Source organism: Triticum aestivum, chromosome 3B (genome assembly GCF_018294505.1).
Source record: "Triticum aestivum cultivar Chinese Spring chromosome 3B, IWGSC CS RefSeq v2.1, whole genome shotgun sequence".
In the NCBI taxonomy this organism is placed as follows: domain Eukaryota; kingdom Viridiplantae; phylum Streptophyta; class Magnoliopsida; order Poales; family Poaceae; genus Triticum; species Triticum aestivum.
The window spans coordinates 151,544,309-151,571,129 of NC_057801.1; the positions used below are offsets into that span (position 1 = coordinate 151,544,309).

The window sequence follows — 26,821 nt, forward strand, 5'->3', positions numbered from 1 at the left end:
AAAAACAAGTTAGACGTCCTCTAATTGTTGTTTGCATGTTTTACGTGGCTGCTATGGGTTTCTAGCAAGAACGTTTCTTACCTATGGAAAAACCACAACCTGATATGCCAATTGCTATTTACCCTTCATAAGAACCCTTTTCATCGAATCCGGTCCGACTAAAGTGGGAGAGACTGGCACCCGCTAGCCACCTTATGCAACAAGTGCATGTCAATCGGTGGAACCTGTCTCACGTAAGTGTACATGTAAGGTCGGTCCGGTCCGCTTCATCCCACAATACCATCGAAACAAGATTGGACTAGTAACGGTAAGCATATTGAACAAAATCAACGCCCACAACTACTTTGTGTTCTACTCGTGCAAAGAATCTACACAATAGACCTAGCTCATGATGCCACTGTTGGGGAACGTAGCAGAAATTCAAAATTTTCCTACGAGTCACCAAGATCTATCTATGGAGAGACTAGCAACGAGAGAGAAGGAGAGTGCATCTACATACCTTGTAGATCGCTAGGCGGAAGTGTTCAAGAGAACGGGGTTGAAGGAGTCGTACTCGTCGTGATCCAAATCACCGGAGATCCTAGTACTGAATGGACGGCACCTCCGCGTTCAACACACGTGTAGCCCGGTGACGTCTCCCATGCCTTGATCCAGCAAGGAGAGAGGGAGAGGTTGAGGAAGACTCCGTCCAGCAGCAGCACAACGGCGTGGTGGTGATGGAGGAGCGTGGTCATCCAGCAGGGCTTCGCCAAGCACCACGAGAGACGAGGAGAAAGAGAGGTAAGGCTGCGCCAGGGAGAGGTGGAAACTCTTGTGTATGGCAGCCCCAAAACCTCAAGTATATATAGGGGAGAGGGTGGGGGCTGCGCTCCCTCTAGGGTTCCCACCCCAAGGGGTGCGGCAGCCCCAAAACCCATCTAGGGTGGCGGCCAAGGGGGGGAGAGGGGGAAACTTGCCCCCCAAACAAGGTGGAGGCCCCCCTCCCCAAACCCTAGGCGCCTTGGGCCCTTGTGGGGGGGGGCGCACCAGCCCACCTGGGGTTGGTCCCCTCCCACACTTGGCCCATGCAGCCCTTTGGGGCCGGTGGCCCCACTTGGTGGACCCCCGGGACCCTCCCGGTGGTCCCGGTACGTTACCGATAACACCCGAAACTTTTCCGGTGACCAAAACAGGACTTCCCATATATACTTCTTTACCTCCGGACTATTTCGGAACTCCTCGTGATGTCCGAGATCTCATACGGGACTCCAAACAACATTCGGTAACCACATACAAACTTCCTTTATAACCCTAGCGTCATCGAACCTTAAGTGTGTAGACCCTATGGGTTCGGGAACCATGCAGACATGACCGAGACGTTCTCTGGTCAATAACCAACAGTGGGATCTGGATACCCATGTTGGCTCCCACATGTTCCATGATGATCTCATCGGATGAACCACGATGTCGAGGATTCGATCAATCCCGTATACAATTCCCTTTGTCTAGCGGTATTGTACTTGCCCGAGATTCGATCGTCGGTATGCCGATACCTTGTTCAATCTCGTTACCGGCAAGTCTCTTTACTCGTTCCGTAACACATCATCCCGTGATCAACCCCTTGGTCATAGTGTGCACATTATGATGATGTCCTACCAAGTGGGCCCAGAGATACCTCTCCGTCACACGGAGTGACAAATCCCAGTCTCGATTCGTGCCAACCCAACAGACACTTTCGGAGATACCCGTAGTGCACCTTTATAGCCACCCAGTTACATTGTGACGTTTGGTACACCCAAAGCATTCCTACGGTATCCGGGAGTTGCACAAGCTCATGGTCTACGGAAATGATACTTGACATTAGAAAAGCTTTAGCATACGAACTGCACGATCTTTGTGCTAGGCTTAGGATTGGGTCTTGTCCATCACATTATTCTCCTAATGATGTAATCCCGTTATCAACGACATCCAATGTCCATGGTCAGGAAACCGTAACCATCTATTGATCAACGAGCTAGTCAACTAGAGGCTTACTAGGGACATGGTGTTGTCTATGTACCCACACATGTATCTGAGTTTCCTATCAATACAATTATAGCATGGATAATAAACGATTATCATGAACAAGGAAATATAATAATAACTAATTTATTATTGCCTCTAGGGCATATTTCCAACAACAAGTTGCTGCTCCCGGGAAGAAACCCAAGTCTGGACCTAAGCCTGAAACTGAGTGCTTCTACTGCAAAGCGACTGGTCACTGGAAGCGGAACTGCCCCAAGTATTTGGCGGATAAGAAGGATGGCAAAGTGAAAGGTATATTTGATATACATGTTATTGATGTGTACCTTACTAATGCTTGTAGTAGCGCCTGGGTATTTGATACTGGTTCTGTTGCTCATATTTGTAACTCAAAACAGATGCTACGGATTAAACAAAGATCGGCTAAGGACGAGGTGACGAGGCGCATCCAAAATGGTTCCAAGGTCGATGTGATCGCCGTCGGCACGCTACCTCTACATCTACCTTCAGGATAAGTTTTCGACCTGAATAATTGTTATTTGGTGCCAGCGTTGAGCATGAACATTATATCTGGATCTTGTTTGATGCGAGAGGGTTGTTCATTTAAATCGGAGAATAATAATTATTCTATTTATATGAGTAATATCTTTTATGGTCATGCACCCTTGATGAGTGGTCTATTTATATGAGTAATATCTTTTATGACCGAAGTTTGTTCGGAGTCTCGGATGAGATCACGGACATGACGAGGAGTCTCGAAATGGTTGAGAGGTAAAGATTCATATATTGGAAGGTACTATTCGGACATCGGAATGGTTTCGAGTGGTTTGGGTATTTTACCGGAGTACCGAGGCGTTACTGGAACCCCCCGGGGGAAGTATTGGGCCTACATGGGCCTTAATGGAGAGACGGGAGGGCCGCACGCCCCCCATGGCAGTCCGAATTGGACTAGGGGAGGGGGTGGCTCCCCCCTTTCCCTCTCCCTCCCCCTCGCCTTCCTTTTCCCTCCGGTGGAAGAAAGGAAGGGGGGGGGCGAAAATCCAACTAGGAGTGGAGTCCTAGTAGGACTCCCCCCCCCCATGGAACGCCCCCCTTGTCCGCCGACCTCCTTCCCTCCTTTATATATGGGGGCGGCGGGCACCCCAAAGGCACATCAATTGTTCTCTTAGCCGTGTGCGGTGCCCCCTCCACAGTTTACACCTTCGGTCATAGTGTCGTAGTGCTTAGGCGAAGCCCTGCGTGGATCACATCACCATCACCGTCACCACGCCGTCATGCTGAAGAAACTCTCCCTCGACCCTCTGCTGGATCAAGAGTTCGAGGGACGTCATCGAGCTGAACATGTGTTGAACTCGGAGGTACCGTACGTTCAGTACTAGATCGGTTGGATCATGAAGATGTTTGACTACATCAACCGCCTTAACCTAACGCTTCCGTTTTGGGTCTATGAGAGTACGTGGACACACTCTTCCCCTCTCGTTGCTATGCATCTCCTAGATAGATCTTGCGTGATTGTAGGAATTTTTTTGAAATTGCATGCTACGTTCCCCAACAGTGTTATCAACACATAGTATCATGAATCTGTTTTTATAGTGGCATATAACAACATTCAATAACATGGCAACTAAGTTAATATAATCTGGTAACTAAGTGACTAATAACTTGGTCAACAAGTGCTGAAAAGTATTCACAAAAATGTTGTTAAAACCTTCCAACATGCAATCTAGTTTCGTAGATATCATCCACTACAAAAAACCTGTTAATCCATGAAGGATGTATGGTGACATTCTCAGAAACTGTCACTGATCATGACAGGTTTCTCTTGTTCGTCACAGAAACTGCCATGGATCAGCAAGATGGGAGTGGCCCCTGAAACGGTAGCCCCCTTATGGCGGACATAGATGAACCATCATGGAAACCATTGCAAATCGAGCAGCTGGTCTGTCACGGATGGCTCATGCTGATGTGTCATGCTGGGTGGAGTAGGGAGCGATCCTGTATGAGAAAAACTGTGCATTCTGATTGGTCGAATCAACCCGCCGACATGTCGATCTCCCAAACCGTTCAATTTTCCGAGATCCAACAGGCGACACACAATATCCCTATCCCTATCTTCTCCCCCTACCTCGCAGTCATCGTCTTCTCTTCCGCCGAGCATCCAGCATGTAATTCCCCCAAACTCCTTCTCTCCCATGCCTTCCTCCTCCCATAGCTCACCGCCGCCCCCACCTCGAATCACCTTGTAGCTTTGGCGGCTGCCAGATCCGTTGCATGCCCCACCCATCTCCTCTTGCGACCCATCTCTCTCTCTCTCTCTCTCTCTCTCTCTCTCTCTCTCTCTCTCTCTCTCTCTCTCTCTCTCTCTCTCTCTCTGAGTGCATGGTCGTCAAATTATGATGCGATATACATGACGGATTTCAAATCCTTCATAGATGTCCCATGATGGTTTTCAGCACATATGTGATAGTTTGAATCTGCCATGGATTAACAGGTTTATTGTGGTGTCATAAGTGGCTGTCGGTGAAAGCGGATCAATAACTAGATTAGTACTTTTAGATATTTTTGTAATTTTAATATTTAAGAGAATCTTCATGGTTATGGAAATTTTGCGGCCTTAATGTTTGGACCCTATGGGTCCAACTAACTACCCCAACAACATATGAGCCTGATATACAATTGAATACAATTTCCTGTTATTATTTATTTCATTTGTCATTTTGTTGTCCTTCCCCCTCCCCTTTTCCTTGCCGCACTTTCATTCCAATTTCACTTTATCTTCTTCTTTCATTTATTTTATTATTTATTTCTTATAATAGTTTTCTTCCTGTTTTGAAACACTTTATTCCTTATTTCTTTACTTTCTTTGGTAGCTCTTTAGTGTCTAATCTTGTTTCCATTATTGTCACCGAACAAAATTTTCATGTAATATTTTTTGTTAACCAGTATACATAAATTAACAAAAAAATTATTCTAGAATGATTTTTAATAAAATTAACATAATTGTTTTATAAATTTTTGAGTTGATAATGCTTCAATTTTTCATGTAACAAAATGAAGTTTATCAAATAATGTTTTATATGGGCTTTTTGTGTATAGGTGTTGGTGTGATGTTTGGGCCGATATCATGTATGGGCTCTTGATGGTTTTTGAGTTATATTCCGGTGCGACTACGTCTCGCTTAACGCGAGACAGAGCCACCGCTCGCCTCAAGTGGCTCAAGAATGGGACGATCCATTTGGCTTCCTGAAGAACACACAATTTTCTACGTTTGAATCGTCTTTTTCTTCTTTCTTTCTTTATTTTTTGGTTGCTCCACTTCTACTTTGCTTCTACTTTGACTTCTTTTCTTCTTTCAATATCCTACATGTTTCTTCTTTGCTTCTGATTTCTATTCTTTTAACTTTTTTCAATGCTTGTTTGTCAATAAAATGTTGGTTGCTTAAAAGAAAAAAAATGTTAATTTGATAGTTAAGAAATGTATGTGTAATGCTTAAAGAATATACATCAACAAAGGTGAAAAAAAATGGTAATTAAAAACAAATTTTAATCCTTTTGGAGAAGTGTTGGTAATGTGTTTTAAATATGCACTTAAAAATGGTCATTATGTATCCAAATAAGAAAGTGTACACCCAATGGAAAAATATTGATTGCTCAAAGGAAAAAAACGTTAATTTAGTAGTTAAGAAATGTATGCGCAAGATACATGAAATTGAAAAAGGTACAATTTTTTAATGCATTTGCTTTTGGAAAAAGTGTTGAAAATGTATTTAAAAATGTGAAAAAAACCCCATTAAAAATACATGGAATCTACATTAAAATGGTTTTAAGCTTTTTGGAAAAGTGTTGGTAATGTTATTAAAATATGTATTTGAAAAATGGTCATGATATCTCCAAAGGAAAGATGCTGTTTTAGTAGTTAATAAATGTATGTCCAAGATACTTGGACTAAAGAACAAGTGTAAAAAATGTTCCTGATGTATACAAAAAATATACTACATTTATGAAAAAAGTAGACATAAAAAAGATACATTTGAATTTTTTAATCATGTATTTGATAAATGTTAACACTATATAAGAATAATGTTTCAAATGTGAACAAAAGAGTACAATATGTATGAAAAATAGGCATAAACATATATATGATAAAATGTTAATCATATATTTAAAAAATATTAAACATGTGTAAAAGATGTTCCTTATGTATACGAAAATGTACAATGTATATAAAAAAGTAAACATTAAACCATATATTTGACAAAAATGTTTATCATGTGTAGAAAATATATTTATCATATGCAAAAAGCTTCAGATGTATTTTTTAGGGAGGTTTCAGATGTACATGGAAAAATATTTCATGTATTGGAAAATGTTAAACATGAATAAAAAAATGTTCCTGTCCTATAGGAAAAGGGAAAGAAAGGAAAGAAAACAAACAAACAAAGGAAAATGAAGAATCCAAGAAAACAATAAAACCAAAAAAATCAATGCAAAAAGAGTAAATACAATGGAAACCGACAAAGAAACAGAGAGAAAAATAATGAAAACGGGAAAAGAAACAAAGAAAATAGGAAAATAAAAACCAAGGAAAACGTATGCAAAAAGAACAAAAATCGATAAAAAAAACAAAGAAAATCGAGGAAGAAATAAAGAAAATGTAGAAAAAAGGGGAAAAAGTGAAAACCGAAACAGTAAAGAAGACCACAGAAAAAGAAAAAAATATGATAAAACGTCAACTAGGCCAATCAATAACCAGCCAGAAGAACAAAACCAACAAAACTTACACACTGTGACGCCCGGATAATTAGGCTACAGTAAAACTCTGCTAATGATGCCACGTCACCACTCTTACTGTTGTAAACCTCACGATGATTCAATCACGTCTGAATTCAAAAATTCAAAATCAAGGCAAACAATAAAAGTTTTCAAACATTAAAACTAAAATGTTCTATATGTGCCAAATATTGCATAAATAATTATGGTGGAGAATCCACAGTTTTATAAAGTATTTAATGGCACTGAAATAAATAAAACAGTAATAAAAACTAATAATTAAATGCCTTTACTAATTAGTAAATTATCAAACTAAATTAATTGGGGACTAGACATTTTGTGACGGCGGACTAAACTGAGATACTAAATTAGATGCTATGTATATATTTTACAGAAACTAAAATAAAAGGTGACTAAAGTAAAACAGGAAAGAATAAATAAAAAGAAAAGAACAAATAGAAAACAAAAGAAAGAAAAAGGAGAAAGAAAACCCCCCTGCCCCCCTGGGCTTCGGCCCAGCTCACCGGCCTCTCGGCCCTCCTGGCGACCGGCCGGCCCAGCCCCCCCCCCCTCTCTCTGGCCAAGTTGGCCACTACACCAGGCCCAACCCACCCCGTCCTCCCTTATCCCCTCCCACGCCCCGAAATATCTGCAGACCACCCCACTCCCCCGATCCACCTCACCCTCTCGCTCTCTCGATCTGGATCGGGAGATCCCCCCTCGCCTCCGCCCGACGGCCCTCGTCCCTGCCCAGGTGGTGTCGCCGCCGTTCGACCCCGACGGACGCCTCGCCCTCCTCCTGAAGCTCGCCGCCTCGTTGCGTCGCCCAGACCCGAGCCGGCGCCCCGCCACCTCGCCCCGAAGTCGCCCCGCCGCCTCGACCACGCCTCCCCACCGGACTGCCTCCTCGCCTACGACGTCGCTGTCCCCGTCCCCCACCTCGAGCACCATTGCCACGTGCCCTACGCTCCGATGTGAGCCCTCGCCAACCCCCCCCCCCTCGTCTCCGTCGTCGAACGTGGCCGCCGCTCCCTGTTGCGGATGCTGCCTGGCCCGTGCTCCCGTGCTTCCCTGCGCCGTCCCACGGTCGCCCCGTCTTGGTCCGCCGTGGCCGTGCCGCCCCGCTCTTGCTTGCTTCCCACGTCTGGTGTGGCCGCCGGACCGCGCGTCCCTGGCCACTCCCGCCAGGCCCTGCGCCTCGCCGCCCCAGTCCTCGCGGCTCCAACCGGCCGCGCCATGGCCGCCGGCGCGCGCCCTCCTGGGCGCCCGAGTGCTCCCCGCCCCTGGTGGCCTCGGGCACGCACACCCGCACCCGTCGCCCGCTAGGCCACTAGGGTCTATGACACCGGGGCCCCATGCCCCTGTTCAAAAAAACGAAAATTAAAAAGAAATGAAAATGTAATTAATAAAAACATTAATTAGCTAATTAATTAATTAGTAAAATACTTAAGTTAATTAATCATGTTTAAATTAATCTAATTAATTACTTAATTTAATTAAGCAGTAATCAATCAGCTAAACCCTACTTAAACTAAAAAGTGTATGACATGCGGGACCCACACGTAGTTGACTCAGTCAACTGCGCAGTTGACTGCTGACGTCAGCATGTTGTCATGCTGACGTCATCTTTTACTATTCTGGATAATGTTGAGATAAATAATTAAATAAATCCTGAAAATGATTTAAATCTTTTAAAATTAATAGAAAATAAACCGTAGCTCCGATGAAAAAACTTTGTACATGAAAGTTGCTCAGAACGACGAGACGAATGCGGATACGCAGCCCGTTCATCTGCCACACGTCCCTAGCATAGTGAACCTGCAACATTTCACCTCCGGTTCATCTGTCCGAAAACACGGAACACCGGGGATACTTTCCCGGATGTTTTCCCCCTTCACCGGTATCACCTCATACCGCGTTAGAACATGTCTACTCTGCTTGTTGTCCTGTCATGCACTTGCTTGCTATGTATTTACTGTTTCTCCCTCCCTCTTCTCTCCGGTAGACCCCGTGACGATGCTGATGCCCCCGTGGTCGACTACGTCACCGACGACCCCTCCTTCTTGTCTGAGCAACCAGGCAAGCCCCCCCTTTGATCACCAGATATCGCCTACTCTTCTCTATACTGCTTGCATTAGAGTAGTGTAGCATGTTACTGCTTTCCGTTAATCCTATTCTGATGCATAGCCTGTCATTGCTGCTACAGTCATTGATACCTTACCCACAATCCTAAATGCTTAGTATAGGATGCTAGTGTTCCATCAGTGGCCCTACACTCTTGTCCGTCTGCCATGCTATACTACTGGGCTGTGATCACTTCGGGAGGTGATCACGGGCATATACTATATACTTTACACTGTTACATTACCTGTGATACTGTTCGGAGTTGGGGGCTGAAAAGGACAGGTGGCTCCATCCCGGTAGAGGTGGGCCTGGGTTCCCGACGGCCCTCGACTGTTACTTTGTGGCGGAGCGACAGGGCAGGTTGAGACCACCTAGGAGAGAGGTGGGCCTGGCCCTGTTCGGCGTTCGCGGATACTTAACACGCTTAACGAGATCTTGGTATTTGATCTGAGTCGGCTACGAGCCTATACGCACTAACCATCTACGTGGGAGTAGTTATGGGTATCCCGACGTCGTGGTATCAGCCGAAGCACTTCAGACGTCAGCGACGGAGCGGCGCGCGCCGAATTGGACTGGAACGCCACTAGGCTAGGTCTGCTTTCGGCCGCCCTCGCAACGTGCAGGTGTGCTATGGGCGATGGGCCCAGACCCCTGTGCGCTTAGGTTTAGACCGGCGTGCTGGCCTCTCTGTTTTGCCTAGGTGGGGCTGCGACGCGTTGATCTTCCGAGGCCGGGCATGACCCAGGAAAGTGTGTCCGGCCAAATGGGATCAAGCGTGTTGGGTTATGTGGTGCACCCCTGCAGGGAAGTTAATCTATTCGAATAGCCGTGATCTTCGGTAACAGGACGACTTGGAGTTGTACCTTGACCTTATGACAACTAGAACCGGATACTTAATAAAACACACCCTTCCAAGTTCCACAGACAACCCGGTGATCGCTTTTCCGCAGGGCGACGAGGAGAGTATTGCCGGGTAGGATTATGCTATGCGATGCTACTTGGAGATGATACTTGGAGATGCTACTTGGAGATGATACTTGGAGATGCTACTTGGAGATGATACTTGGAGATGCTACTTGGAGGACTTCAATCTACTCTCTTCTACATGCTGCGAGACGGAGGCTGCCAGAAGCGTAGTCTTCGATAGGACTAGCTATCCCCTTCTTATTCTGGCATTCTGCAGTTCAGTCCACCGATATGGCCTCCTTACACATATACCCATGCATATGTAGTGTAGTTCCTTGCTTGCGAGTACTTTGGATGAGTACTCACGGTTGCTTTTCTCCCTCTTTTCCCCTTTCCCTTCTACCTGGTTGTCACAACCAGATGCTGGAGCCCTGGAGCCAGACGCCACCATCAACGACGACCCCCTACTACACCGGAGGTGCCTACTACTACGTGCAGCCCGCTGACGACGACCAGGAGTAGTTAGGAGGATCCCAGGCAGGAGGCCTGCGCCTCTTTCGATCTGTATCCCAGTTTGTGCTAGCCTTCTTAAGGCAAACTTGTTTTACTTATGTCTGTACTCAGATATTGTTGCTTCCGCCGACTCGTCTATGATCGGGCACTTGTATTCGAGCCCTCGAGGCCCCTGGCTTGTATTATGATGCTTGTATGACTTATTTTATTTGTAGAGTTGTGTTGTGATATCTTCCCGTGAGTCCCTGATCTTGATCGTACACATTTGCGTGCATGATTAGTGTACGATTGAATCGGGGGCGTCACAAGTTGGTATCAGAGCCGACTGCCTGTAGGAATCCCCCTTCCAACTCCTTGGCCGAAGTCGAGTCTAGACATTGAAAAACTTTTACTAACATGGCTGTGTGGCCCATGGGCCCACGTCGCCATCGGGTGGTAGTAGGATCTTTTACTCCTCGACCTATACTCTGGGGCTCTGACATCTCTTCTATTCGGGTTAAATGAATTTTACTAAATCTAACATTAGGATCTCGTTATCATTTTCACCCGGAGAGCCCCTTATTACTGATGATCGTCCGAGAACTTGTGTTCATCGCGTTTGCAATTCACCTTCCACCGCAAACCCTTATGGATAACTACTTGCATTTGTTATTCTTACATTCATCCCCAGTGGTCTTGTTATTACAAGATACCCTGAAAAACTCGTCGTTGTTTCGATAATCCCTTGAGCTTACTGCCTTGCTGTTCTTTGTCACTTGAATACCCTACGGTTAATTCTCGCACTTATCGAGTATCCGCTCATCCCCCAGTTGTTCATGTGTTACACAAAAGTCTTCGAAATACCACCCGATATTCCGAAAATCCTCAGCAACCTATTGCTCTGGAATTTCTTGTTTGCTTTCATTATGATTAATCCCATAAGTATAGAAATCTTATTGACATTCCTTGTCATTATCATTTTGAGTCTGTTGACTCAATATGCTGCGAATACACGCAATCATCATTGATCCTTATAAATTACCTTTCCGGCTGAGCTTCCATTCTTTTAACTGGAATTGGTTCTCGACCAATCCAATTGTCGTTGATTGTACCCTAAGGCTATTCAACTTATCCATCCCTAATCAGAGCATTGCTTCTGATCCCTTGATTTGGAAATCATAATTCCTTTGCTTTTGACAATTGAGTTAGTCAGTTGTTTCTATAATCTGATCTCCTTGCATTCTTCTTCCTCTAGTTGAGTACCGATACTCGTATCAGATCCTTTGTGGACCATCAAGTCCTTTGTTGGATTGTTATCCGACAGTGTCCTTCACATTTGATCACTTTATGAGTTCTTCCCCTGATACATAATGCCTTTGTTAAGTTGTATCCTCTGCTTGGCCAACCATGCTCTGCTTTCGGGCTTGTGTTATTTACTCTTGAAACTTGTGGTATATGTTTCTAAGCCCCTATGGGTTGAACATATGCCTTCTCTAAACCGTGTGAACCCGAAAGTTTTCACGAGTCATACTCTTCTGGTGCTTCACCAGATAAAATTTCAACACTGCAACTTCATCGAACGTGAGAAGTGAATGAAATGTTATGCATTGGAGAAGTGGGAGTCGACCTTGAACTTTGTGTTCATGCCCATGGACGCGATGTATATCCTATCATGGAAGCTTCTTGTAACAATAACTATTTCCTTGATAACTAACATATGGTATCTGTGAATTGATCCCTTGCAACCGTGGTTCCGACCATGATTGTTCTTCTTTGATCTCATTTCTCGGACAAGTTAAAACAATTGTCTTCTATGGATCAATACACCAGTCCAACCTTTACTTTGATCTTGTGTTGAGTATTACCCCCCTGGTATCTCGAGATTATCATGGTACTGCATAACTTCTTATGAGTTCTTCATCAAGTGCTACCTTACCACTGATTCCAATTTTTCACGGGCTCTGAGTTATTAAACACTCAAAGACACCGATAACTGAACCGAGTCCGCTCTACGGTTCAACAACTCTTCAGTAAGCTTCTATAAGTATGAGTTTGTACCTGATCACGCCATTCCTAGCCTGTTTGGCTACATCATTGTCGTGATGATTCTAACTGTGCTACCTGGTCCTTATTCTCGGAGCACCAATTTGCGACGATAGCTAAGCTTACGTCGATCTTCCTCGTCATATCATTTCGCCTTGAACAACAAGCTAGATTTCAAGTTTGTGTCGTACCTATGGTTCCAATAACCTCTAGCTTCATCATTCTTTTGACTTGATGTGATCGCGGATCGATTACATCTTCGTGGAATCTCTCGACAAATGTGTCATGATCACCATCTACATTCTGATGCTCTTCCAGGATATCAATTGAATTAATGATGAGAAATACCATCCTTGCCCTCGATGATTTGTGTTGTCATCGACCTGTTTATTGCGTTCCCTCCAACAAAAACTTGTTTGTGTTCTGTGTTATACCTCGAGTTCCTTGCTACCTAGCATTTGTTCTTCTTTACCATGGAGTATTATCATCTTTTATGTCAAGGAGGTCGTGAGGATTACTCCACCTCTTAAGAATTCTTGGTATGGTGATACTTCTCACCCTCACCATTCTTTCTTGGTACCCGTGTTGTTTCTAACCGGAATACCGACAATTGAACCATGAGGTGTGAATTCAAAACTTCTAGCAACCCTATTGCTTTGAAGTAATGGTCGAGTTTCATTCAAATTCTTTTGTTCGTCAAGTCACCACTCTAACTTTGATCGTGCGACCCAACCCATATTCGGGTGCACCTTTCAACCAATGTTTAATTGAGTATGTTTCCTCGAGCATACATCAGTATACCATTTGATCTGACAAATATTATCTCCTTGTTCACATAATTGTGGAAATCCATCTTGTCGGAAATCTCGATGGATTATCGCCGAGCCCATCAGCCACCTCCTCCTCTCCTTGGTTTAATGATGAACTATTGTTTCAGGAACCCACTCCCATAGTTCATTTTCTGAGAATCCTGAAATGTCATTTCGTCTATTTGTGTTGCACCTTTTATTCTCGGACATCCTGAGTCTGAGGTATCATGACACCAATGGATCTGAATCTCGGTCAGATATGATGGTTGGGACAACTTTCCAAGAGTTATGATATTGGTCCTTTGATGAACCGGTAACTTGATGTCATGCCTAGCACCCCCCCCGGGTGGAGGACCGATCATTATAAATTCTTTTGCAAGGATAACCATTCTTCCTGGAGGAAATTGTAAGACTTATTCTATAAGTTATTCCTGATGAATCCTTTGTGTATCCGAAGTATGACCTTTACATGAAGACCATGTCAATGCTATCTCGAAGCATGTCTGTGGTACTCCGATTTTCAATAAGAACATTTGAAGCCCAATGCTAAATGTTTCCTGCTCAATTATCCAAACACCGATGTATGGGTAATGTCATGAAAATTCTCTCCCCTACCTAAAGAGTTTTCTACATTATATCCTGTCATGGATATCATGCTCTGTTAATCCTTGGGAAGGATATACCCATGGATTATGTGTTTAAATTTTCCTTTGTTTAACCTGATGATCACATTTTACTTTCCATTGGTTTGTTTGACCTTTCTTGTGATCTATATAATCTAAGCAGTAATAATTCACTGCTTATGTAAACACCTCGGTGTACAACTCTGCCAGTGAGACCCTGTTTCTATTGTTGATGACATTTCGGTAACCGCCGATGGACGAGAACTTTGCCTCTTGGCCCGCCTCGTTTCAACGAGCAGGAAAATGGTTCTCTTTGTCCCTCGCCCTTGGTACCGACATTGTTGCCAACATAAATGGCAAGCTACCCTCTAACATACCTTACTATCGTGACCGTGCAAGATGTCAGCACCCTTGCTACTTTTAACCCACATGGTGGGCCCATAACCCACAGTTCCACAGGATCGAAACCTGACTCTCCTGTCCACCCTAGATTTCCAAAGCTATGCCTCACGCGTGGCCTCATATATAATTCACGAGCCACCTCCCGAGAGATCATCAATTCTGGTATCAGACACAATACTTATTACCGTTGCTCTGGACCCGTTTCACACTTTGTTTCAGGCATCGAACGATTGCCTACCCGCTCGAAACATCTCATGGTACTTACTTACTCTACTCTCGATATTGTCTTAAGTTTCCATTCAAGAGTTACTTTCCGCCACCATCCCCGAGGTTATCAACCAGATAGTCGACCTTTCAGAGGTCCGTTTTTTTCGCAGTTACCCCTTGTCCTTCATACGTACAATGAAGACTCCGAAGAAAGGACGACAACTTCATCGTGATGCATTGATGCATAGGAATGAAGACATCAATGCTATGGATCGTCCTCTTCGAGAAGAGCTACCAAGACCAAGAAGATTCGCTAGAATTTCGTAACCAAACCTTTCCCCCTTAGACCCCTCTTAAATCTCGGGACGAGATTTCTTATAGTAGAGGAGAATTGTGACGCCCGGATAATTAGGCTACAGTAAAACTCTGCTAATGATGCCACGTCACCACTCTTACTGTTGTAAACCTCACGATGATTCAATCACGTCTGAATTCAAAAATTCAAAATCAAGGCAAACAATAAAAGTTTTCAAACATTAAAACTAAAATGTTCTATATGTGCCAAATATTGCATAAATAATTATGGTGGAGAATCCACAGTTTTATAAAGTATTTAATGGCACTGAAATAAATAAAACAGTAATAAAAACTAATAATTAAATGCCTTTACTAATTAGTAAATTATCAAACTAAATTAATTGGGGACTAGACATTTTGTGACGGCGGACTAAACTGAGATACTAAATTAGATGCTATGTATATATTTTACAGAAACTAAAATAAAAGGTGACTAAAGTAAAACAGGAAAGAATAAATAAAAAGAAAAGAACAAATAGAAAACAAAAGAAAGAAAAAGGAGAAAGAAAACCCCCCTGCCCCCCTGGGCTTCGGCCCAGCTCACCGGCCTCTCGGCCCTCCTGGCGACCGGCCGGCCCAGCCCCCCCCCCTCTCTGGCCAAGTTGGCCACTACACCAGGCCCAACCCACCCCGTCCTCCCTTATCCCCTCCCACGCCCCGAAATATCTGCAGACCACCCCACTCCCCCGATCCACCTCACCCTCTCGCTCTCTCGATCTGGATCGGGAGATCCCCCCTCGCCTCCGCCCGACGGCCCTCGTCCCTGCCCAGGTGGTGTCGCCGCCGTTCGACCCCGACGGACGCCTCGCCCTCCTCCTGAAGCTCGCCGCCTCGTTGCGTCGCCCAGACCCGAGCCGGCGCCCCGCCACCTCGCCCCGAAGTCGCCCCGCCGCCTCGACCACGCCTCCCCACCGGACTGCCTCCTCGCCTACGACGTCGCTGTCCCCGTCCCCCACCTCGAGCACCATTGCCACGTGCCCTACGCTCCGATGTGAGCCCTCGCCAACCCCCCCCCCCTCGTCTCCGTCGTCGAACGTGGCCGTCGCTCCCTGTTGCGGATGCTGCCTGGCCCGTGCTCCCGTGCTTCCCTGCGCCGTCCCGCGGTCGCCCCGTCTTGGTCCGCCGTGGCCGTGCCGCCCCGCTCTTGCTTGCTTCCCGCGTCGGGTGTGGCCGCCGGACCGCGCGTCCCTGGCCACTCCCGCCAGGCCCTGCGCCTCGCCGCCCCAGTCCTCGCGGCTCCAACCGGCCGCGCCATGGCCGCCGGCGCGCGCCCTCCTGGGCGCCCGAGTGCTCCCCGCCCCTGGTGGCCTCGGGCACGCACGCCCGCACCCGTCGCCCGCTAGGCCACTAGGGTCTATGACACCGGGGCCCCATGCCCCTGTTAAAAAAAACGAAAATTTAAAAGAAATGAAAATGTAATTAATAAAAACATTAATTAGCTAATTAATTAATTAGTAAAATACTTAAGTTAATTAATCATGTTTAAATTAATCTAATTAATTACTTAATTTAATTAAGCAGTAATCAATCAGCTAAACCCTACTTAAACTAAAAAGTGTATGACATGCGGGACCCACACGTAGTTGACTCAGTCAACTGCGCAGTTGACTGCTGACGTCAGCATGTTGTCATGCTGACGTCATCTTTTACTCATCTTTTACTATTCTGGATAATGTTGAGATAAATAATTAAATAAATCCTGAAAATGATTTAAATCTTTTAAAATTAATAGAAAATAAACCGTAGCTCCGATGAAAAAACTTTGTACATGAAAGTTGCTCAGAACGACGAGACGAATGCGGATACACAGCCCGTTCATCTGCCACGCGTCCCTAGCATAGTGAACCTGCAACATTTCACCTCCGGTTCATCTGTCCGAAAACACGGAACACCGGGGATACTTTCCCGGATGTTTCCCCCCTTCACCGGTATCACCTCATACCGCGTTAGAACACGTCTACTCTGCTTGTTGTCCTGTTATGCACTTGCTTGCTATGTATTTACTGTTTCTCCCCCCTCTTCTCTCCGGTAGACCCCGTGACGATGCTGATGCCCCCGTGGTCGACTACGTCACCGACGACCCCTCCTTCTTGTCTGAGCAACCAGGCAAGCCCCCCCTTTGATCACCAGATATCGCCTACTCTTCTCTATACTGCTTGCATTAGAGTAGTGTAGCATGTTACTGCTTTCCGTTAATCCTATTCTGATGCATAGCCTGTCATTGCTGCTACAGTCATTGATACCTTACCCGCAATCCTAAATGCTTAGTATAGGATGCTAGTGTTCCATCAGTGGCCCTACACTCTTGTCCGTCTGCCATGCTATACTACTGGGCTGTGATCACTTCGGGAGGTGATCACGGGCATATACTATATACTTTACACTGTTACATTACCTGTGATACTGTTCGGAGTTGGGGGCTGAAAAGGACAGGTGGCTCCATCCCGGTAGAGGTGGGCCTGGGTTCCCGACGGCCCTCGACTGTTACTTTGTGGCGGAGCGACAGGGCAGGTTGAGACCACCTAGGAGAGAGGTGGGCCTGGCCCTGTTCGGCGTTCGCGGATACTTAACACGCTTAATGAGATCTTGGTATTTGATCTGAGTCGGCTACGAGCCTATACGCACTAACCATCTACGTGGGAGTAGTTATGGGTATCCCGACGTCGTGGTATCAGCCGAAGCACTTCAGACGTCAGCGACGGAGCGGCGCGCGCCGAATTGGACTGGAACGCCACTAGGCTAGGTCTGCTTTCGGCCGCCCTCGCAACGTGCAGGTGTGCTATGGGCGATGGGCCCAGACCCCTGTGCGCTTAGGTTTAGACCGGCGTGCTGGCCTCTCTGTTTTGCCTAGGTGGGGCTGCGACGTGTTGATCTTCCGAGGCCGGGCATGACCCAGGAAAGTGTGTCCGGCCAAATGGGATCAAGCGTGTTGGGTTATGTGGTGCACCCCTGCAGGGAAGTTAATCTATTCGAATAGCCGTGATCTTCGGTAACAGGATGACTTGGAGTTGTACCTTGACCTTATGACAACTAGAACCGGATACTTAATAAAACACACCCTTCCAAGTTCCACAGACAACCCAGTGATCGCTTTTCCGCAGGGCGACGAGGAGAGGATTGCCGGGTAGGATTATGCTATGCGATGCTACTTGGAGATGATACTTGGAGATGCTACTTGGAGATGATACTTGGAGATGCTACTTGGAGATGATACTTGGAGATGCTACTTGGAGGACTTCAATCTACTCTCTTCTACATGCTGCGAGACGGAGGCTGCCAGAAGCGTAGTCTTCGATAGGACTAGCTATGCCCCTCTTATTCTGGCATTCTGCAGTTCAGTCCACCGATATGGCCTCCTTACACATATACCCATGCATATGTAGTGTAGTTCCTTGCTTGCGAGTACTTTGGATGAGTACTCACGGTTGCTTTTCTCCCTCTTTTCCCCTTTCCCTTCTACCTGGTTGTCGCAACCAGATGCTGGAGCCCTGGAGCCAGACGCCACCATCGACGACGACCCCCTACTACACCGGAGGTGCCTACTACTACGTGCAGCCCGCTGACGACGACCAGGAGTAGTTAGGAGGATCCCAGGCAGGAGGCCTGCGCCTCTTTCGATCTGTATCCCAGTTTGTGCTAGCCTTCTTAAGGCAAACTTGTTTTACTTATGTCTGTACTCAGATATTGTTGCTTCCGCTGACTCGTCTATGATCGAGCACTTGTATTCGAGCCCTCGAGGCCCCTGGCTTGTATTATGATGCTTGTATGACTTATTTTATTTGTAGAGTTGTGTTGTGATATCTTCCCGTGAGTCCCTGATCTTGATCGTACACATTTGCGTGCATAATTAGTGTACGATTGAATCGGGGGCGTCACACACACCCACCGAATGAGCAGCAAAATAGCGAATCATGCCGGTCCAGTAGCTCCTTCCATTTGCTATAAGCGAGATATGGGTCCTCCTACCTGTCGCACATTGCGTCCAGCAGACGCGTGGAACATGGGCTCACCCAATTGGGCTGGCCCTACATCGTGCAAATGGTGCCGCAAAAAATCCCAAAAGGATAATGCGCGTGTGATGAATCGAACCACAGACCTATTGCCATTGATCTTAATGGCTTGCACGTGTGATGAATCAAACCACCCATCGTTGTTGATCCTAGTGGCTAGCAATTGTAGTTGGTAAGCTTCAGTGTCTAAATCGGCAGCGCGGGGGTATAAAAACTATAAGCCATGGCAATTTTTTTTTATGAAAATAGTGTTTTTTTAAACATGGACATTTTTCAAATTTGTAAATAAAATTTTAAAACCTCAAACATATTTCGGGAATCTCAATTTATTTCTGAAAGTGCGATCATTTTTGAAAGTTTGAAATTTTTTTGGAAAACATGGATAATTTCTTTTGAATCTGTATAATTTTTGAAAACATGAGTTTTTTTTGAAATTTTGAACAATTTTGGAAAAAAAGAAATTTTTGTGAAATTCATGAACATTTTTTGAGTTTGTGAGAAAATTTTAAAAATTTTGAGCTTTTTTGTAATTCTAAATTTCTTTGAAATTTCAAACATTTTAAAAATAAGTGAACAATTTTAGAAATATTTTTTTTTGAATCTTTGAACATTTTATAAAATTTCTGAACGAAATATCTTAACAGGAATTTTTTTGAGATTTTAATTTTTTCTCAAAAAAGACAAAGATTTTTTGTGAAAAGATAAATAAACTCGATAACGAAACAAGAAACAGGAAAGAAAAAGGAAAACAGAAGCAGAAAAATATACCGAAAAAACGAAAACGGCCGGGCCAGTCGTGGGTGCCCCTGTGCTAACCCCCGACTACTTGACGCGACGCGCGTGAAATAGGGGTTTCCGCGGGATACAGCTCTCGCGTTGTTCTCACGTCGGCCGGCTGCAACGACCAAGAAAAAGCCCAAGCAAAGTAGGGTTACGCGATTGCTGGGTTTGCTTACCTTCTTCCTTGGCCTCCGTCCGTTTCCCTCTACGAACACAGCACACGCAACGTGGTCGAGACTACAACCTAGAAAAAATCCCATCGATCTACTCCAGCTTTGCGGCGCGGCAGTCAGCCAGCACTCATGGCGGTGGAGGAGATAACCGAGGGCGTGAGGGGCCTCAAGGTGGAGGACGGCGAGGGGGCGGCGGCCGCGGCCGACGCGCCGGCCGCCGCCGCCGGCGGGGAGGGGCAGAGGCGGGGCGCCAACAGCAGCAGCAACCGCATCCAGGTGTCCAACACGAAGAAGCCCCTCTTCTTCTATGTCAACCTCGCCAAGGTACCGCGCCGGCCAACCCACCTCTTTTGGTTCGATCCCCCCATTCGTCGGCGCCGTCTCTGAAACGAATTTGCTTCCTTGGTTGGCTGCAGAGGTATATGCAGCAGCACGGCGACGTCGAGCTCTCCGCGCTCGGGATGGGTGAGTCTTGTTTCCGCCATGCCTCTGATTGATTGAATGCCAGTAGGGATGTAATTTTGGTAACGCCGCCTGTGCAACCGATTGCTACGTTTACACTATTATTGTGTGATTTCTGCCTCATGTTTTCGCGAATTTGATCGAGTGATTGTGCGGTCATAAGGGAATGTACTAGCTTAGATGTGTAGTTAATCGCTGGAGACTTTTGGGACAGCTAGATCCGCAAAATATTCTGTTATTGCTTAAACCCTAACATTTTCCCTGGACTGTGGTGTTGCCAGTTTCAGAAACTGGTGAGTTCATTTGATAAAAAGAATTGCACCCTAACATTCTCCTGTGATATTTTTTGTTTAATCTGTTCTAATTATTCTCCTGTCATGGGATATGCATGTTTGCATAACTGAATATTGTGTATTCAGTTGTGCAAAAGTCAAGCGGATTGTATCTCGCGCTCTTGAGTACTCGTCCAGTGGGGGAAAGACAGCGTTCTTGAGTACTCAGCCAGTGGGGGAAAGATCGCCTCCCACGTTTTTTTTTCTTTTTTTGCAAGAAGAAACCTCACTTCCCGACCGACAAATCCCCAAGAACCTTGACAGGCCGCACACGCAGGCTGGCTGCCACATTACTACTAGCTGGGCCGGCTCCATGCAGATATAAGAGTTGCCAGTGAGGGAGGTTTTTAACCAGCCCTGAAATTTGCTCCGACGGGGAATCATGCACTGGAGGTGCTACTCAGGAGCCACAACCATTACACTATGGACCCGTTCGCTCTCGCGCTCTTGAGTAATTTCATATAACTATGACCCTATCCACAATACTTCCGCAAACCATGGGCATTTTGATACATGTATCTAGAAAAACACAACTATGAGTCTAAGATTCTCGAGTAAAATTGATTGATTACATATGCAGTTACTGGCTGCCATCTGGACTTATTATTGGCACTACCGTATTCATTCAGTTTCTGTGGTTTGATGTTTTCTTTATTGTTGAAGTTGGCACTAACCAAGATCTGTTTGCAGCCATTGCGACGGTTGTAACCGTGGCGGAGATTCTGAAGAACAACGGCCTTGCTGTTGAGAAGAGTAAGAACCGTCTTCTTTCCTTGTAATGCAGATTATGTCTGATCATATATCTTGGCCAGCAATGCTGCCATGAACCTTCTCCACATTTATCATCATGTACTCTCAACTTTCCTCTTTTAACCTTGGTGTGTGTAGAGATTAGGACATCCACGGTGGAAATAAACGACGAATCGAGAGGCCGCCCATTCCAAAAGGCTAAGGTAAGAGAGTAACAACAGTTTGGCTTACTCTTTGTCTGTCAATGTGCTAATTCTCTTATGTATGAAGTTCCACTTCTCGACAAGTAAAACTGACTCGGCGACTGATTCATGCAGATTGAGATAGAGTTGGGAAAGAGCGAGAAATTCGACGAGTTGATGGCCTCTGCTGCGGCAGATGCCGAAGAAGGCGAGGAGGAGGCCTGAAGAACCAAACAAAGCCGTAGCGACCACATCCTGTTGCTCTACTTTGTTATCGCTGTTGTTTAAAACTTCAAAACCAATGCACCAGACATGGCGTGTGTTCTTGTTTAACTTGTATTTTCGTAGTGTCAGTGTTTGTGAACTCTTTGGCAGATGATAATCAGTTTCGTGTGCATTTCTTTCTCCGAACTGCTGGCTGGAAGTAATCTTTTTCGCGTGTGCTCCGTTTGGTCCTAATCCGGAGAGGCTCTACGTTTGTAATTTTGTTGATTGATACCACTATGGTGCGAATGCAGGCGCTGTGTTTCTCATGTAATTTTCTTTTTGAGCATCATAAACTTTATTCATCAAATGATAGCTAAATCGTTTACATAATGATGAAGAATAAAGTCAGGGATGACAGTTTCCCATGCTTCAGACTTGCCAGAACTAATACAACGTTTCTCATGTAATTTTAGTTTGGAATGTGAAATTCTGGAAGCAAATCCGCTCGGCTGCAAGCCCGTTTTACCCCGGCCAAAATTACCCGTTGCTGGACGTGCCACGTAGCCTCAGGCGCACCGTGCCTTCGGCTCTGAAGAGAAATGAAGCTTGGACAAGCCACTGCACAGCAGATACACGAGAGAAGGGAAGGAGGCGATGGCGACCATGGCCGGGCGCTACTGCTGCAGCTACAGCTCGCCCTCTGCCTCTGCGCCGCCGCCCCATCGGCAGCGCGGGCCTCCGCTGCAGCCGCGACCCACGGGAGGACGGGGAAGGGGACTCCGGCGGCCGAGCCTACGGGCGGTCGCGTCGGCGGCGGCGGAGCCCGTGAAGGCTGCCACCGACGCCGAGTTCTTCCAGCCCGCCGACTCGAGGCCCATCATGCTCTTCGACGGCGTGTGCAACCTCTGCAACGGCGGCGTCCGGTTCGTGCGGGAGCACGACCCCGGCCGGAGCATCAGGTACATCCCCCTCCAGAGCGACTCCGGGAGGAAGCTCCTGCGCAGGTCCGGCAGAAGCCCCGACGACATCTCCAGCGTCGTCCTCGTCGAGAAGGACAGGTAACCAAACCGAGTCTGGTCGAGCTGCTCTGCCTTTGTCCATCGACATCAGCCATGGCCAAGTGTGGTGAGAAATGTTCTTTGCCCCTCAGGTCATACATCAAGTCTGACGCCGTGCTGAGGATAATGGAGTACCTGAACCTGCCGTTCCCGCAGCTCGCCGCGTTCCTCAAAATTGCCCCTTTGTAAGCTCAATTCACACACACACACTGCATGCTTTCAATTGAACCACTGCAATTGCAAACTACTAATTCGTGGCGATGCCATGGCTAGGTTTGTGAGGGACTTCGCCTACGACAACGTCGCGAACAACCGGTATGTGGTTTTCGGCCGGTCAGAGACAGAATCATGCGAGATACTCTGAATTGCTGCCATAGATAGCACCTCGGTGCTCCTGCTTATATTATAGATAGAAGAATGGACATATTGCGAAGTTGTAGGCATGACAGATATGAGATGGCATGAACCGCCATCATTACTACCAATCCAATCTTAGCACTGCTACCCTGCCTCATGTGGCGCTCACCTACGGTAAGCATTTCTGCACTTACTCCTCTGTCTATGTCCAAGCACTATGTTCACAACGGAGAGCGCTGGGGTCAAAGGCCGCGGAACCGTACTTGTGGCTTCACCGTGCCCGCGACGCGTCCTTGGGCATTTAGGATTTTGGCTTTTGTTGGGGCCGTGTGGTTGGCCCAAGAGAGGTCAACGTTGTGGAGAAAAATCCCGTGGCACGGCGCGCTTTTGCTGCACAGGATCTGGATGGCCTCTTGCTCCGAGGACGTCCCCCGGATGTTGATGAACCTCGCGTCTGTTATGGCCACACCACCTTCCTGCAAACGCAGCCAATATGGTTTCAGTTGAGGTAGTGGTGGTGACTGAATTCAATTGAGTGGGTTTCCTCACCCGTTCTGGACAGTTTGCCTGGGGGCAATAGAACTGGTCAATGTCGATAGGATACCGTACTTCAGTCATGTTGAGGTCCCTGAAAAGGAACGTGTTCGCTTTGCCTCGCCCTCCCTGCATTTCTCATAACATCATTATAAGTTTGGGGAACATACTACATGGCGTATGCATGCAACCATCAGTTGGTATCTTTGAACTGATGCAAGGCACACACATGCATGTAGATGCGGCTTCAGTGTTACCTGCCACGATTTGATCCTGACACCGGTCATCGTACTAAAGAAGTTGCAGTTGGATAGTGTAATTCTTTCCACCAGCGCTGGTTTTTCACCGGCACCTCCAAGGCTTCCCACACTACACAACAAGATCAGAAAAGCCACCTTCCTCAATGTGATATGCTACTCACTAGAGAATGCTTATCAGAAATATATTATGCACTTGGTCAGCACAGGCCTGCATATACAAGCATGGCTGTGTAGTGCATCTGTATACCTGATGCCATGGCCGGGCCCACACGTGACGTCAGTGACGTTGACATCGGTGGTGCCCGTTAGAATCGACACGCAGTCATCACCTGCACTTGTCCAATGTATCCATGTCAGCGGCAGTGTTGCAAACATGCTTCAGGAGTATTGCAAACACACTTGATGCCAGAGAGTGCAATACGCATGTACTGGATCTTATTTATCAGTCAGGGGCTAGTGAAGGAGGCGGGGCTGTACCGCTGTGGATGTTGCAAGAGGAGATGCGGACATGGTCGGAGGCCCCCATGGTGATCCCGTCCGTGTTGGGGCTGTCCCAGGGCGCCATGACGGAGACGTTGTGCACCTGCACCTGGCTGCACTCGAACACGCTCATGTGCTTGTCGGCGCTGTCCTTGAGGCGAATGTTGGTCACCCGTAGACCGTTGCAGAACGAGAATGACACCAGCTGCATGGTTTGCATGTATGTGCAAGCCTGGATGAGTTTCAACACAGACACACACATATGTCTGACTAGCTAGTAGTTCCAGACTGAAACTGAAAGAGGGATTGCGTGTGCGCTTACCTGTGGCCGGTAATGGCATTTCTGTGGGAACCAGAGAGAGGGAGGGGCGTCAGGTTGTGGACAATGTATGTATATCTGAAGATGGAATGAAGAAGGAACGGCCATGTTTATTTGCCCAGGTATGTTGCTGTTACCTTCTGGTTGTAGCAGTCCCACCACGGCGCGCCTCGGCCGTCGATCTGCCCGATGCCGTCCACCGTCAGGTTGTCCACCCTGTAGAAGGCCAGGAGGCTTGTTAACGACTTTAGGCTCCAGAGGGAGCTTGGCGCCACGATGTCCCCGTCCACCTGCACAAGCACAAACCTCGGTTATGTGATACCTCTTGTGCTAGATACCAGAGACGAAGATGGGTGATGCAGGACGGACGCCGTCTTGATCGTCGTCGACGGATGTTTTTTACCTGCATGGTGATCGGTGACTTGCAGGGTCCCTGCAACTTGGTTTCTCCCAGCAGGAAGGTCCTTCCTTCAGGGACGTACACCGTCGCCCCGCCGCTATCTCTGCAAGCTGAGTCCCATGTCTCCTCGAACGCCTGTCGGCGAGACGAAGACGGAGGGTGCAGATGAGTAAGAGAGATCTGATCTCACCGGCAATGTGGTGACCAAGATGCATGCACGTCGAGAATCATATGGGGGTACGCTGTTGCTATACCTTGGAATCATCCGTCTCGCCGTCCCCGGCGGCATGGAAAGCCATGACGCTGTATCGAGTTCCTTTCCCTTTCCGCCGCCCGGCCTCCGCCGCAGATCCAACTGCGGCCGACGCCACGAGAAGCAGCAGCAGCGGCAGCACAATCCTCTGCCATGTTCAAGATCCGTACGTCAGGCAAATGAGAAGGCAAACCTACGTGTACCTTCCGACCGAGCTGGTGAGCTGACGCGTGTACCATGATGATCACCGACGGTCAGCAGCTGAATCGGCGGAAGAAGAGCTGGCTGGGGATGCCTGCTCGTAGTACAGTAGGTCGCAAGCACCGCCGTACCGACCGATGACGCCGACAGTTGTGTGCTCATGTGTATGTATTTATACATACACGCGCGAGACGAGAGCACACGACACGAGCGTAGGCGTGGCAGCAAATGGGGAAAATATTCAAGCCAAATCTCTCGTTTGTCGTGGCAGTAATGCCGTGGATATTATAGTATATCCAAATCAGCGCAGGATACCGCGGCCGGCTGTCCTTTCCCCGTTTGAAAGAGGAGATAGCTGCACGCGAGCCCCAAAATGCCATGCGGTTATCTCGCACAGCTGCGTGCGTTTGCGCGCTGCCAAAAAATGCGGCGTACGCCATTTCCAGCATGTAATCGCGTATGTCCCTCCTCTTGCAATGGCTCGTGATTGATTGATTAAAAGCGTGCAGTATTTCATTCCCGGAATTGCAGAACAAGGTACAGAGGATCTCGTTGCGGCGGTGAGGGATCGAGCAAATGCACGGTTGCACGTCCGGGGCCGTCCGATCGCGAGATGGACGGCTTGGATGGCGCGGTCTGGGTAGCTAGGATTTTCCTTCCCGACTAATGCCATGTGTGCTGATCACGCACCAAGATCGCCTTCTTGCTGAAATTTTACAAGATCGCGTTTTTTACTTTCACGCTTTCAGATGAATGCTCCGCGACCGGCAACTTTTCGTGTGTGTTTTTGTGTGTGAGAGCCAGTTTTTGATCCTATGAAATTTCTCGCTCGTCGTGCGCAATCGCTCACCCGTCGTGTATTCCAAAGCCTACTCCAAATCGGGAAGACTTCCATTCTTTTCCAAAGGCGTGCGCCGACATTGCATCGATTGCAAATCCAGGGAGACCCGCAACGTCTCATCGAAGCTGCCCCCGTAGAATGTCAACCAAACCCACGTCATTCGTTAGTGTAAGAGACAGATGAGATGGGGCGTGATTGTATTGCCAGCCATCTAGTTCTAGTGCCTATATATGTTGTTACAGGTATTGCCTACCTCCATATCTAGAGTCGTATAATTACGCAACAAGCAAAGGAGACAAGGACGCGGCTGCCAAGATTACAACAGATGAGATGCGACGTGATTGTATTGCCACACATTTAGTGCATACATATGTTGTTACACGTGTTGCCTACGTCCATATCTAGAGTCCTGGCGTGGAACTGGCGGAGCGTTTTGAATTGGGATTTGGCGGTGCTCGTGACCTTCCTCCTTCAATTTTTGGAGCTGT

General features: G+C 47.0%; 3 protein-coding genes across 3 annotated transcripts; 2 read left to right on the forward strand and 1 right to left on the reverse strand.

The window, feature by feature from the left end:
• The first annotated feature begins 19,682 nt into the window (after nt 1-19,682).
• LOC123069106 (uncharacterized protein At2g34160) lies at nt 19,683-21,828 on the forward strand. Its single transcript, XM_044491861.1, has 5 exons — nt 19,683-20,021; nt 20,114-20,162; nt 21,182-21,244; nt 21,380-21,444; nt 21,559-21,828. Exons 1-5 carry the CDS (start codon nt 19,827-19,829, stop codon nt 21,646-21,648), a joined length of 462 nt encoding a protein of 153 aa, XP_044347796.1. The 5' UTR covers nt 19,683-19,826; the 3' UTR covers nt 21,649-21,828.
• A 391-nt stretch (nt 21,829-22,219) lies between these two features.
• Nucleotides 22,220-23,236, forward strand: LOC123069105 (DCC family protein At1g52590, chloroplastic). The gene is made up of 3 exons (XM_044491860.1): nt 22,220-22,688; nt 22,781-22,873; nt 22,962-23,236. The coding sequence occupies exons 1-3, from the start codon at nt 22,285-22,287 to the stop codon at nt 23,050-23,052; spliced, it is 588 nt and encodes a 195-aa protein (XP_044347795.1). The 5' UTR covers nt 22,220-22,284; the 3' UTR covers nt 23,053-23,236.
• Nucleotides 23,237-23,287: 51 nt separating this feature from the next.
• LOC123069104 (probable polygalacturonase At1g80170) lies at nt 23,288-25,650 on the reverse strand. Its single transcript, XM_044491859.1, has 10 exons — nt 25,528-25,650; nt 25,293-25,439; nt 25,042-25,173; nt 24,776-24,928; nt 24,642-24,662; nt 24,317-24,524; nt 24,087-24,168; nt 23,837-23,948; nt 23,595-23,708; nt 23,288-23,521 (listed from the first exon to the last, which is right to left on the reverse strand). Exons 1-10 carry the CDS (start codon nt 25,528-25,530, stop codon nt 23,288-23,290), a joined length of 1,206 nt encoding a protein of 401 aa, XP_044347794.1. The 5' UTR covers nt 25,531-25,650.
• Between the last annotated feature and the right edge of the window lie 1,171 nt (nt 25,651-26,821).